At 43.5% G+C, this 14,162-nt stretch overlaps 1 protein-coding gene across 1 annotated transcript in view; it reads right to left on the bottom strand.

The window, feature by feature from the left end:
* PMS1 (PMS1 homolog 1, mismatch repair system component) overlaps window positions 1–12,467 on the bottom strand; it is a 33,354-nt gene extending 20,887 nt beyond the window's left edge. The window contains exons 1-4 of the mRNA XM_056861642.1: window positions 12,330–12,467; window positions 9,338–9,520; window positions 7,479–7,581; window positions 3,740–3,903 (exon numbers count right to left, since the gene is read on the bottom strand). Coding sequence (XP_056717620.1) covers window positions 3,740–3,903; window positions 7,479–7,581; window positions 9,338–9,520; window positions 12,330–12,461 — 582 coding nt within the window. The 5' untranslated portion in view covers window positions 12,462–12,467. The remainder of the gene's footprint in view (window positions 1–3,739; window positions 3,904–7,478; window positions 7,582–9,337; window positions 9,521–12,329) is intronic.
* Between the last annotated feature and the right edge of the window lie 1,695 nt (window positions 12,468–14,162).

Below are 14,162 nucleotides of genomic sequence, written 5' to 3'. Positions count from 1 at the left end.
AGGATCGTCGGTAGTGGGACGCTGTGACCAGAGAGCTTGCGAAAGGACAAAGCAACCAGAAACCGTCCTCGAAAAATTCCCTTCTGCTGTCACGATTCATTGTAATCTGACCACATTGGGCCATCTTCATTATGCATTATTCCTCTACGCTGCTTCTCTTCACCTGTACCCTAAACCCTCTCTTTCTGGTCCCTCTCTGGCCATTTATGCAGGACTGTTTTCCTTGTGGCCACCCCGCCAACTGCTTCAGGGCTACCTTTTGATTATGCAAGACTTTCCCGACTGCCAGAGGTTGCCTTGCTCTCCCCGCGCATTTCCGTGTGCTTTGCCCATCTTTTCCAGACGCTGTTTTAGCCAGAATCTGGAAAATGCAGGCAAAACACGTGGAAACGTGCGGGGAACGCAAGGCATGAATCATAGAATCATTGCTGACAGATGGCCATCTACCCTCTGCTTCAAAACCTCCAGGGAAGGAGCACTTACCACCTCCCGAGGAAGCCTGTTCCACTGAGGAACCGCTCTGTTAGAAAATTCTTCCTAATGTCTAGGTGGAAACTCTTTTGATTTAATTTCAACCCGTTGGTTCTGGTCCGACCTTCTGGGGCAACAGAAAACAACTCGGCACCCTCCTCTATATGACAGCCCTTCAAGTACTTGAAGATGGTTATCATATCCCCTTTCAGTCTTCTCTTCTTCAGGCTAAACATACCCAGCTCCTTCAACCTTTCCTCATAGGACTTGGTCTCCAGACCCCTCACCATCTTTGTTTCAAAAGGAAGCCCTGAAGCAGTTGGCAGGGGTGGCAGCAGGGAAACAGCCCTGCATAAATGACCCCTGTTTTCAAAAAGACCAGCTGACAGTTCTGAGCTTATGGGAAAGTCATTGTGTTTAAAGCTACATTTACTATCGCTATTTCACGTCATATGAGAGCCTCACAATTATATCTCTTCTGCCTGGAATTTGACCTCACTACTATCAGCTGCAACCAGAACCCACCCATGACAAAATTCTTATTCCACCAAAGATGTTCGATAAATAAAGAGGCCCGATCTTAATGGCCAGACCTCAAAAGAGTAAAGTGAAATGAAATACCACAGTGCTGATCTGGAGTAAGCCTAACAAATCAAAACAGTCCTACATACTAACCCCCCTCCCGAATTTATTTTTTTCTCATATCAGTTCGGACAGGTAATAACTGCACGAAACACCAGATTAAAAAAAAAATTGGTTATTGGTTAAATCAAAATAGCCTCAGGATTTTGGTTGGCTGATCTGTGTTGTCCGCATCACTGCTGTAGCTAATGAGTGACCTCTTGTGTTGAAAAGTTGATGACATTTTAAAAAAAGAATGTTTAACAGTGGATCCTTAAAACTCTCAATAGTGAGCTACAAGCTGCCAGCATGATCTATTTTGCACACTTCCGCTCGTGCAAGGACTCCAGCGCACGGAGAAATCTCCTGATGGATCCCAGCAATTATCTTGGAATTTTTAAAGACAGAATTGTTAACAAAAATATGCGTATTAAAAAAAAACCCAGAAACATTTATTGTAATAAATTTAACTTGATCATCACTCTTGTCTTGAGATATTCTGGAGTAGACTAAAAAATAAAAAGTCAGCGGCTACAACCTACAGGTATGCACCGATTCTCCCCCCCACAATAAATTACTTTCCTCTTTAGACGTCTCCCCCAGCAACGTCAATCCGGAGGAGAAGAAGAAGAAGAGTTGGTTTTTATATGCAAATTTTCTTTACCATTTAAGGAGAATCAAATCAGCTTACAATCTCCTTCTTTTCCTCTCCCCACGACAGACACTGAGAGAGTTTGGAAAGAACTGTGATTAGCCCAAGGTCACCCAGCTGGCTTCATATGGAGGAGTGGAGAATCAAACCCGGTTCTCCAGATTAGAGTCCACCACTCTTAACCACTACATTTAACCAAAGAGAGCTTACTCGGAACAAATAACATTGGAAGGGATACAATAATCATGGCCAGCATTTCTGAACCAGTCTAGTTGTAAGTAGCAAGTGAAAAAAAACACAACTCCAGAACTTTTAACCTGATGAACACACACACACATACACACACGTATAGTCTTGCAGGTGGACACAATCCTGTGTCCTTGTATGCAAACAGCAGGGTGAAAATCAGCTGCATAAAGGCATCAGTATAACCTTTAACACCCCCATCATGCCTGGAGTAATGACGTCGCGGAGATGCTACGAATTGATATTTTGCATGATAAACTCCTATTTTCAGGGGCTGTGGCTCGGCGGAAGAGCCACTGCTTTACGTGAAGAAGGTACAGCCACAGCTAGCTAATTCTGCACCCAAGGCAAGAATATAAAATTGCAGCCCCTATACATTTGCAGTAGTTATTTTGGTAAAAAGGTAAATACATAAATAACAAGAGTAATAACAATGAGTTTATTTTAGTCACGGTATACCTCTTCTGAGCTCCTCAGCTTTGTGCGCCCGAAGCAAGTCCCTCATTTGTTTTGTCCTTGTTACTGCTCTGGCAGAAGGTCCCAGGTTCAATCCCTGGCACCCCCAGTTAAAAAGGATCAGGCAGTAGGTGATACTTGGAAGGCTTTAAGAGGGGAGTGGACATGTTCATGGAGGAGAGGGCTATCCATGGCTACTAGTCCAAATGGATACTAATCATGATGCATACCTATTCTCTCCAGGATCAGAGGAGCATGCCTACTATATTAGGTGCTGTGGAACACAGGTAGAACAATGCTGCTGCAGTCGTCTCGTTTGTGGGCTTCCTAGAGGCCCCTGGTTGGTTCACTGTGTGAACAGGCTGCTGGACTTGGTGGGCCTTGGTCTGATCCGGCAGGGCCTTTCTTATGTTCTTATGATACAAATGCCTGAGACCCTGGAGAGCCACTGCCGGTCAGGGTACACAATATGGACCTTGAGAGACCAATGGTCTGATTCGGTATAAGGCAGCTTCATGTACATTCAATGTACAATGCATTAAAAGTGCACATTTCAACAGCATGCAGAAACAGACTTTTCTTTTTTGCGATATACAACACCAAACATGACAGCGTGGTTTTTAGGGTTGTCAAGAGGTCACAGTCTGCTGGTCCCTTTAAGATCAGGGGTGTCAAACTCAATTGTTACGAGGGCTGGATATGACATAAATGTCACTTGGTGGGGCAGGGCCATGCCTCGCCAGCCCAGATCTGGAGCAGGGGTGGTGGTGGCTGCTTCGGCTGGTTACCGGCCGGATAAGAGCTCTCAAGGTGCCGGATCCAGCCTTATGTTTCATACCCCTGCTTTAGTTGTTCTGGTGCCATGGCATGATACTGTACATGGCTGTAACATTGACCTGGCTTCTCTTTCTGTGCCCTTGTCTACCCTCCTTCCTCACATGCCAACCGATAAAACTGATTTGGGAAGGAAAGAGGAGGAAGAGAAAAGGGATTTCCCAAGGGTCACGCCAACTGCCGGTCTACCACCATAGAATTTTTTAAAAGGACAGGTAGCATAGCAACATTATTTAACAAGGCAACAAATAATGTCTAACCTGTACTCGCTATTTTTTACTTGGACAGCATGACACTGCAGTTAAATTGCCGGCTTCATTTCAACTACCAATAAATTGTTCCTAGATGTTTTTACGAGAAGCTATGTAGAATTCAAAGATACACAGAAATCCTTACATTGCTGGCAAATCTGGAATAAAAGGTAATGTAAGAAATTTGGAAGGCTGGATAATTAGTTACCTTATTATGTGTCAACGTTAACCTCAGTTCTGGTTTTACGATGCCATATGCCATCAGAAGATTTTGAATTTTTCTGATTTCTGCCTTGCATTTTTTATCTGTTGAATAAAACTGCTTTCTTACAGGGAGATTCTTGAACAGTTTCAGAACTGATACAGTTGTACCTGTGGAAACATGGCGGACACAACCTGAATTAAGCCAGTTAGAAAAGTGCTCTTATTTTTACTAACACACCCTATTTTCCCCCTACTGATACCCAGTGTGAGTGCTGGAATTCTACATTATCTGCAGTTATGTTTCAGCTAGGTCTAATACACTGTTTGATGTATACACATCCTTAGAAGCCTGGCATGTAACAGAAGGTGAGACATGGGAGCCATGTTCTAGTATATAAGGAATAAATAACTTTACAGGAAGCTTCATTATACTACAAGGGTTTTTATGTATTTTTCTACCATGCATTATGACACTATTATATTGTTAGGATGTGTACAAAAGATGGATTGGCTCAGTAAAGGAAGCCCTCAGTTTGCAAGATCTGAGCAAGGCTGTCAAAGATAGGACATTTTGGAGGACATTGATTCATAAGGTCGCCATGAGTTGGAAGCGACTTGACGGCACTTAACACACACACACTAGACTACAATTCTATGTCTGACCACTGAGGAAGGCCTTTTTTGGCCAAAACGCATTTGGTCCCTGTTGGGTCCTACTTTGCTCATTGTAAGATTTTACATCGAATGTGTATGAGTTTCCATGTATTTATTGACTGTGAAAGACTTGCCTAGGCTATAGGCCTTATGTTTTTAACTTGACTGTGCACCTTATTAATAGGGTTGCCAGGTCCCTCTTCATAACCAGCAGGAGGTTTTGGGGGTGGAGCCTGAGGAGGGTGGGGCTTGGGGAGGGGAGGGACTTCAATGCCATAGAGTCCAATTGCCAAAGCGGCCATTTTCTCCAGGTGAACTGATCTCTGTCGGCTGGAGATCAGTTGTAATAGCAGATCTCCAGCTAGTACCTCGAGGTTGGCAACCCTACTTATTAAAATTTATATATTTGTAATTTTAGCATTTTCTAGCTCAACCTCTTCGGTTTGGATATAAACTTTCTACAATCAAAGCTCCCTTCATCAGATACCAAAGGGATCTTATTATACCCCGAAAATCTTGTTGGTCTTCAAGGTGCTTCTGGATTCCAATCTAGCTCCTCTAGTGCTGACTGACATGGCCACTCTCTGACTATCATCAAAACTAGGAGTAATTCTATGTCAAACATCCAAAACATTCAAATGTTATGGTAATATTTAGGAGCTGAGTAGCGTAAACACTATTAAAGGTACATTTCAATACATTCACGCTTACTTCTCTCAGAATCTGAAATTCTATATCTAGATCTTTCTTATCCCTGCATAAGAACATAAGAAAAGCCCTGCTGGATCAGACCAAGGACCATCAGGTCCAGCAGTCTGTTCACACCGTGGCCAACCAGGTGCCTCTAGGAAGCCACAAACAAGACGACTGCAGCAGCATTCTCCTGCCTGTGTTCCACAGCACCTCATAGAATAGGCATGCTCCTCTGATCCTGGAGAGAATAGGTCTGCATCATGACTAGTAGCCATGAATACCTCTCTCCTCCATGAACATGTCCACTCCCCTCTTCAAGCCTTCCAAGTTGGTAGCCATCACCACATCCTGGGGCAGGGAGTTCCACAATTTAACTATGCATTGTGTGGCGAAATACTTCCTTTTATCTGTTTTGAATCTCTCACCCTCCAGTTTCAACAGATGACCCCATGTTCTAGTATTATGAGAGAGGGATAAAAGCTTCTCCCTGTCCACTCTCTCCACACCATGCATAATTTTATAGACCTCTATCATGTCCCCCCTTAACCACCTTCTTCTCAAGCTGAGCAGCCCTAAGCGTTTTAACCGCTCCTCATAGGGCAGTTGCTCTAGCCCCCTGACCATTTTGGTTGCTTTTTTCTGCACCTTCTCAAGCTCTGCACTATCCTTTTTTAGGTGTGGTGTCCAGAACTGTACACAGTATTCCAACTGTGGCCTCACCATAGATTTGTACAAGGGCAATAGGATAGCAGCAGATCCCCCTTAAAGTACCGTGCCTAAGCATGTCCTTACTTCTCAAAAGCAACCAGTAATTTATAGTCTGATCCTAGATCTGCTAGCAAAAGAGGGTCCAGAGAAGAGATGAAGCAACAAGCAATATATGACATCCCAAAACAGGATGTTCTACCGAGCCTACGATGGCTTTACACGGAAAGGCAGATACTGCAGCACATGCGTTTGCGATCCAGGCGATCAAATATTTACAAGCCAACTGAAAGGGTGCTATCATATTTAACAAGAACATTCGTAAGATTTCACTGCTCTGGTCTCTGTTTAGCCCACTCTGAGCGCACCAGGATTAAACTCCGGTCTGATGACATATTTTATGAAGGACGTGCTCTACCGGCTTAAAAACCCCTACCAGTTATAGCTGAAATATATCAAGTTTTAGTTAGGATTGCACCGTGAGGAGGTATACTTTGTGAAAAGACGACTTTACCAATGATCAGATGTTAAATCAAAAGAGACGAGCCAGCTAATTTCTGCTGTGGAGATACAGAGGGGCCCCCATGCAAAAACGTGAAAAGTGGAAGCACTGAGAGAAAAATGTTGCTTTTTAGAGGATACAATGGTTAGGCTCGGACGTTTGTTGTATTTATTTATTTAATTCAATGTATACCCCGCCCCTTCCCAACCCAAGTCGGGGTTGCTTTAGGCTTTAAACTTTTATGAGCCGCTTCCCTTCCTTATGGAGCTCAGGGTGGCTTACAACATAGATTAAATACATAAAATGCAACCGATAAAATAAAATCCATTAACGTATAAAAACAGAAAATTTACAACCACACTCAGGACTGCTGGTAAACTTCACCAAACGTGGTCTTAAAAAAAGCTTCAACTGCTTCCTAAAGATTGAAAGTGAAGGGCCAGGCACACTTCCTTTGGGAGGCTGTTCCATACTTGTGGGGCAACCACCAAAAAGGCCCTCTCTCATGTGCCCACCAAACCAGCTTCTTTGATTGGTGGGACAGTCAGGGGGGCCTCTCCCTGTGATCTGTACTCACTGTACTCACTGTACAGATTTTCAGCCATTAACCTAAAGCAGTTACTCAACTATCCTAATAGAGGTTAAAGTAGGGATGTAAAACATAAGGCCCGTGAGCCGATCTGACCTTGTGAGAGCTCTTATCCGGCCCGCAAGCCAGCCACACACACACACACACACACACCAATCTCAATCTGGGCTGGCGAGACATGGCCCGGCCCAAGTGACATTTGCGTCATATCCGGCTCTCGTAACAATCGACAGCCCTGGGTTAAGGCTTTATCAGTATAGGTTTATTCAGAGTTGTTTTAAAATAGTTTCCAGAAGTTCTTGGCCTCCCCATCCTTCCCCCGGTTTTAGGTAGCCAGATCAAGGTTGACTCAGCCTTCCATCCTACCGAGGTCGGTAAAATGAGTACCCAGCTTGCTGGGGGTAAAGTGTAGATGACTGGGGAAGGCAATGGCAAACCACCCCATAAACATAGTCTGCCTAGCAAATGAAGAATTTTTGATTTCTAGAGCTAAACTCCTCCTAGTAGGTGTTGGTATAGAAATCGGGTTTTAGTTCTCTGGCACATGTTCTTTGAGAGCCTTTAATTTCATCACTGTGAAGCAGTCTTTAATAGCCATACCTTGTCCAAGATGAGAGGGCTTTTGAGCAGTTACATGACCGCTTCTATCCAAAACGTATTGGGTGCTAAAGTCATCAGCGGCTGTCTTCGTTGTAATCAGAACCTAGTAATAAAGATGATCACATAAACAGAGATTTGCCAAAGTTTGAATATATATTCTGTTTCCCATGGTCAGCCAATTAGAAGCCCTACTTGCAAAAGCCCCACCTGGCCCTGCACGCTTTCTAAAAACAGTTGGCAGGCACCGTGAAAGGTACCTGTGGGTGCCACGCTGGGGAACCCTGCTCTATGTGAACGAAGGAACTGGTGACAACCACAGCCGCAAATACTAGCTTTTATACCAATGTTCCACAGTGTGAAGTTGCACGATGTTTTCATAGACCATCCTCCGTCAATCTGTTCTTTGGGAACATGGCAATAAGCGGCATTGTAGAATAAACAAGCAAGTGAGAACAGAGACACCATTCATGATGAGCGATTATTACCCCAGACAGTAGACTGCTAAAGGCTGTGTACAAATGTCAAAAGCCTTTGCAGCTGTATTTTACGGTCACACAAAAGCCCGAAGTTGGCAAAACCTTGAGAATACTTAGACTATGTATTGCAGAACACAAAAGTAATTACAAAATAAGCATTGTCAACAAAAGACCGATGGAAGAATTCCGAGAGAATTGGAAACTGTTTTATGATTACGTATCTAATTAATTACTGTGATATAGGCCTATAGAGGTCAGTTTCTGGTTTTATATTAAGATATTAAGTAGTTTTTAAATTGCAATTTGCTAATAACGGTAGGGTGTGATCTTTTCTTTTGGTTGAAAAATAATATACTATAATTAATTTTTGGCTAGATCCTATATCATTATGGTGGTTGAATTAATACTAGTATAAATTATGAAATGCAATATGATTAATTTGGTTTGAGGGAGGATATAATGTTTTAGAATGTAGTATTATTGTTATCTTGCTTTTGACATTTTGTTGGATATTTAGCCACACACATGAATATGGAGTGTTTATTGTATTGTATGTGTGTTGTTGTTATGTACGCAATGTTTTACCTAATAAAATTTAATTTAAAAAAAAAGTAATTACAAAATAAGATCTTGAACACATGAAGCTGCCTTATACTGAATCAGGCCCTTGGTCCATCAAAGTCACTACTGTCTACTCAGATCAGCAGCGGCTCTTCAGGGTCTCAGGCTGAGGTCTTTCACATCATCTGCTTGCCTAATTCCTTTAACTGGAGATGCCGGGGATTGAACCTGGGACCTTCTACATGCCAAGCAGATGCTCTATGACTGAGCTACAGCCCCTCCCCTTAAATGAGGATTGGTCCTTAGTGTTTAAGGATACAAATCATAAACGTCCACCGTGCTTCTTCCAGATACCCTTTAAAAGAACATTTTCCTTGCAAGACTATTTACTCTGGTTAGAAATCCATTGACTTAGATGAGCTTTCTTATTGGCAAGGTGTAATGCCTTAGAGTCAGCAAAGACGCAAGGGAGATACAATAACATTCAGCAGAACGCAAATGCCCATACTGTCCGGATCAAGTAGAAACCCTCGCCCACGTTGTTTTAACATGTCCACAAAATAATATTGTGCGAAATAAATATCACTCCCTGGAGAAAACAGCTAATGACACTTTCTGAGAAGAGGAAACAGTGCTATCTGCTGTCAAGTAGATCAGTGAATCACATGAGAGATGCGGCAACATTTCTATTTATAGTGTCAAGAAAAAATTAATTTTCATCCCCCCCCACCTTTTTTTTAAGTGTGACATGGTAGACGAATGGCTAATGGCTGTTAAATCTAGGGAAAGGAAAAGAAGACCAAAGTTACATTAGGCACTTACTTCAGATGTGCAACAAATCGAACCTAAGGCTTCGCCACGAAAACCGTAGGTTGTCAAGTGTTCAAGGTCCTCAGAAGAGTTTATTTTTGAAGTGTAGTGTTTCATGGCCATTACTGGAACGTCAGCTGCTTTGATCCCGTCACCGTTGTCTCGCACCTCAATCTTATCAAAGCCGTAGTTTTCCTGTTGATTAAAAGAACATGACAAAATACTATGCACCACTTTCCCCTAAAGGCTATTCTCCACATTACATTTTTAAACTGAAGAACTCCTGCAGAGACATTCCTGCATGCAAAAACCTAATACTTACCATACATGTAAGCGTAGACAACTGGGGAAGGCAATGGCAAACCACCCCGTAAACATAGTCTGCCTAGTAAATGTCGGGATGTGACGTCACCCCATGGGTCGGTAATGACCTGGTGTTTGCACAGGGGACTACCTTTACCTTTCTGCCATACATGTATGCAGATCAGGGGTGTCAAACATAAGGCCCGTGGGCTGGATCTGGACCCTTGAGAGCTCTTATCCAGCCTGCGAGACAGCCATGCCCTACTCTCGATCTGGGCTGGCGAGGCATGGCCCACCCCGACCAAGTGACATTTATGTCATATCCGGCCCTAGTAACAATTGAGTTCGACACCCCTGATTAGATGATCTGGAGAGGCATGGCAGAAATGACATCTGACTTCCAGATTTTTATGAAAGAAACCTTGCTACATTTTTACAGACATGAGGAGAACATACTGCCATGTGTTAAAAATCTGATCCTGAACTCAGTGTGATGTAGCAGCCAGACTAGGATCTGGGAGACCCAGGTTCGAATCCCCACTCTGCCATGGCTGCTCACTGGGCGACCTTGGGCCAGTCCTATACTCTCAGCCTAACCTACCTCACATGGTTGTTGTGAGAATAAAATGGAGGAGAGGAGAATGATGTGAGCTACTTCCAAGTCCCCGTAGGGGATAAAGGTGGAATATAAATGAAGTAGGTAAGTAAATAATAAAATAAGCAATTTCCATTAAAATTTAGTGTTTCAAAAATGTGTTTTAGTGTTTCAAAAAAATAGGGTTGAATCCAAGGTTTCTGCAAACACGGAAAGTTTGTGAAAGGACTTTTTAATGCATTCCCCAGAGCCACCCCCCCCCCCGCAAAAAAAAACAGCTACTAAGTTTCTTCCTTCACTAGCATAAGAACGAGGGGGTGGCAAGTATTTTGACTTGTCCTTTATTTCTTCATTTCCATCTTTTGCTACAAGGAACCGTTCTGCAAAGCCATCTATCCCTCAGCATCTGGTTCTGGGGAGATGAGATTTTATCACAGACAGTAGTTATTAAAGGGAGGTGTATTATTGAACACAGTCACTATTTGGAAATGCTTTTTCTGGTGTACTGCATGTGAGACAGTACATAATATGGACTAGAATTATTATGTAAAAGATACTTTCACCAGACAAACAGTGCATTCCTAAGGAGAGTTACTCCAGTCTAAGCCCATTCCTTTCAATGGGCTTAGACTGGAGTAACTCTCCTTAGGAATGCACTGAAAGTCTGTAATGCTTTTATATAAACCTTTTGAATATATATGAAGAGCCCCGTGGCGCAGAGTGATAAGCTGCAATACTGCAGTCCAAGCTCTGCTTACGACCTGAGTTCGAGCCCAACAGAAGTCGGTTTCAAATTAAAAGTCAGGTTGAAATTAAATCAAAAAAGGTTTTTGTCTAAACATTAGGAAGAATTTTCTAACAGAGCAATTCCTCAGTGGAACAGGTTTCCTCGGGAGGTGGTAAGCTCTCCTTCCCTGGAGGTTTTTAAGAAGAGGTTAGATGGCCATCTGTCAGCAATGCTGATTCTGTGACCTTAGGCAGATGATGAGAGGGAGGGCATCTTGGCCATCTTCTGGCCACTAGGGGTGTGGAGGGGGGAGGTAGTTGTGAATTTCCTGCATTGTGCAGGGGGTTGGACTTGATGGCCCTGGTGGTCCCTTCCAGCTCTATGATTCTATGATTCTATTCTATGATTCAGGTAGCCGGCTCAAGGTTGACTCAGCCTTCCATCCTTCCGAGGTCGGTAAAATTAGCACCCAGCTTGCTGGGGGTAAAGGGAAGATGACTGGGGAAGGCACTGGCAAACCACCCCGCAAACAAAGTCTGCTTAGGAAACTTCGGGATGTGACGTCACCCCATGGGTCAGGAACGACCCGGTGCTTGCACAGGGGACCTTTACCTTTTTTGAATATATATAAGGAGATGGAGTAGTTAAAAGGACATACAGATAATAGTAATAATACAATAGAATACAAATATATTTTGATTCGAAATCAGCTTAGACCAGTTGGGACTCATTTTATATTCAGTGTAGCCAAAGAAAGTAAAAGTGTTTAATATAGTAGGTATTGGTATAATATTATTGTGTTAGAATTGTTTTCGCATTAGATGTGTGGGTTGTGTTGTTTGTTTTGTACTACTTGTTATGTTGGAGTGATGTGTTATTTTGTAAGGTCTGTTGTTGTTTGTGTTTTATGAAATTGAAAATTAAATTAAACAACTGAAAGGGGGAAAAAAAGAGCCAGATATCTGACGAATGGAGCTTTGACTCTTGAAAGCTTATACCTCGAAAATCTTTTTGGCCTCTAAAGGTGCTACTGGGTTCGAATCTTGCTCCTCTACTGCAGACCAACACAGGTACCCTCTGAAAGTATTTTCACAGGAACGCAGTTGATACTACCAGCTCTTGCTCTTTTTTAACCCGTGTTCCAGGTTTAGAACATAAGAACATACATAAGAACATAAAAAGGCCCCTGCTGGATCAGACCCAGGCCCATCAAGTCCAGCAGTCTGTTCACACCAGGTGCCTCTAGGAACCTCACAAACAAGACAACTGCAGCAGCATTATCAGCGCAACAACCTAACACTGGCATCTTCGTACCATGCAAAGAAATGCCATTTTAATCCCGCACATTTTTGTCAGAATTTTAGCATAACGCAGCTTACCAGTTTGACATCGATACTTGTTGCGTTGGCATCCAAGGAGTTTTCCACCAGCTCTTTAACCACACTGTTGACTGAAGTAATCACCTGTGAGCTGGAAAGAATTCGGACTGTGTCGGCTGGTAACTGCTTCATTTCGAGGACCTGGCCCGAATAGGGGGGAAAATAATTTATTAAATTAAAATTTTAAGATTAAAAAAGAACAAATGAAGAAGAGTTGGACCTCCAGAGGAACTGTTCGGCCACTGTGTGAGACAGGATGCTGGACTAGATGGACCACTGGTCTGATCCAGCAGGGCCCTTCTTATGTTCTTATCAGGGGAAGGCCTCGGCCTCTGTGCCCTGTTGTTGGAGCTCCAGAGGAACTAGTCGGCCACTGTGTGAGACAGGATGCTGGCCTAGTCCAACCCCCTGCACAATGCAAGAAATTCACAACTACCTCCCCCCGCCATACACACCCAGTGACCCCCTACTCCATGCCCAGAGGACCAGATGTAATTTCGGGAGCTCTCCAGTCACCACCTGGAGACAGGCAACCCTATTAAAAGTCACAAGTACAGGACCACGTACAGCTCTTCAAGGACCCCCCCCCCTCTGCCCCATTTGCTTATTCCCCCCCAGGGCTGCCTTAACACATGGGCACGCTGGGCAGTTGCCCCATGCTAATCTATGTATGTTGTGACTTGCATACTTAGCATATGTTTTACTAAAGGTAATGAACAATATTAATGTTGATTTGGGTTTGGATTAAGAACACTGAAGTATAATGGAAGAAAGGACTTGTTCATTAATATAAACAGATCTTTAATTTTATTGACCATTTGCATTTTTATTGAACACATGAAGTTGCCTTATACTGAATCAGACCTTTGGTCCATCAAAGTCAGTATTGTCTACTCAGACCGGCAGTGGCTCTCCAGGGTCTCAGGCAGAGGTCTTTCACATCATCCACCCGCCTAGTCCCTTTAACTGGAGATGATGGGGATTGAACCTGGGACCTTCTGCATGCCAAGCAGATGCTCTACAAACTGAGCCACAGCCCCTCCCATATTGCTGTGAGTGGTTGTGTAGGAAGGGCCCCCAGGGCACTGCTTTGCCTGGGGGTGGGGGGCTATAACGCGGCTTCCCTTGTACAAACCTATGGTGAGACCTCACTTAGAATACTGTGTACAGTTCTGGTCACCACACCTAAAAAAGGATGTTGCAGAGTTTGAGAAGGTACAGAAAAGAGCAACCAAAATGATCAGGGGACTAGAGCAACTGTTCTATGAGGAGTGGTTAAAACGCTTAGGGCTGTTTAGCTTGGAAAGAAGGCGGTAAAGGGAAGACATGATAGAGGTCTATAAAATTATTCATGGAATGGAGGGAGTGGACAGGGAGAAGCTTTTCTCCCTCTCTCATAATACCAGAACACAGGGTCATCTGCTGAAGCTGGAGGGTGAGGGATTCAAAACTGATAAAAGGAAGTATTTCTTCACACAACGCATAGTTACATTGTGGAACTCCCTGCCCCAGGATGTGGTGATGGCTGCCAACTTTGAAGGCTTTAAGAGGGGAGTGGATATGTTCACGGAGTGGGCAATCCATGGCTACTAGTCAAAATGGATACTAGTCATGATGCATACCAATTCTCTCCAGGATCAGATGAGCATGCATATTATATTGGGTGCTGTGGAACACAGGCAGGATGGTGCTGCTGCAGTCTTCTTGTTTGTGGCTTCCTAGAGGCCCCTGGTTGGCCACTGTGTGAACAGACTGCTGGACTTGATGGGCCTTGGTCTGATCCAGCAGGGCTTTTCTTATGTTCTTATGAACACTAGTCATGATGCATCCCTA

This window comes from Euleptes europaea, chromosome 15 (genome assembly GCF_029931775.1).
Source record: "Euleptes europaea isolate rEulEur1 chromosome 15, rEulEur1.hap1, whole genome shotgun sequence".
Classification (NCBI taxonomy): domain Eukaryota; kingdom Metazoa; phylum Chordata; class Lepidosauria; order Squamata; family Sphaerodactylidae; genus Euleptes; species Euleptes europaea.
The sequence above is the reverse complement of the archived record's forward strand: the minus strand, read 5'-3'. Positions and strand labels throughout refer to the sequence as shown.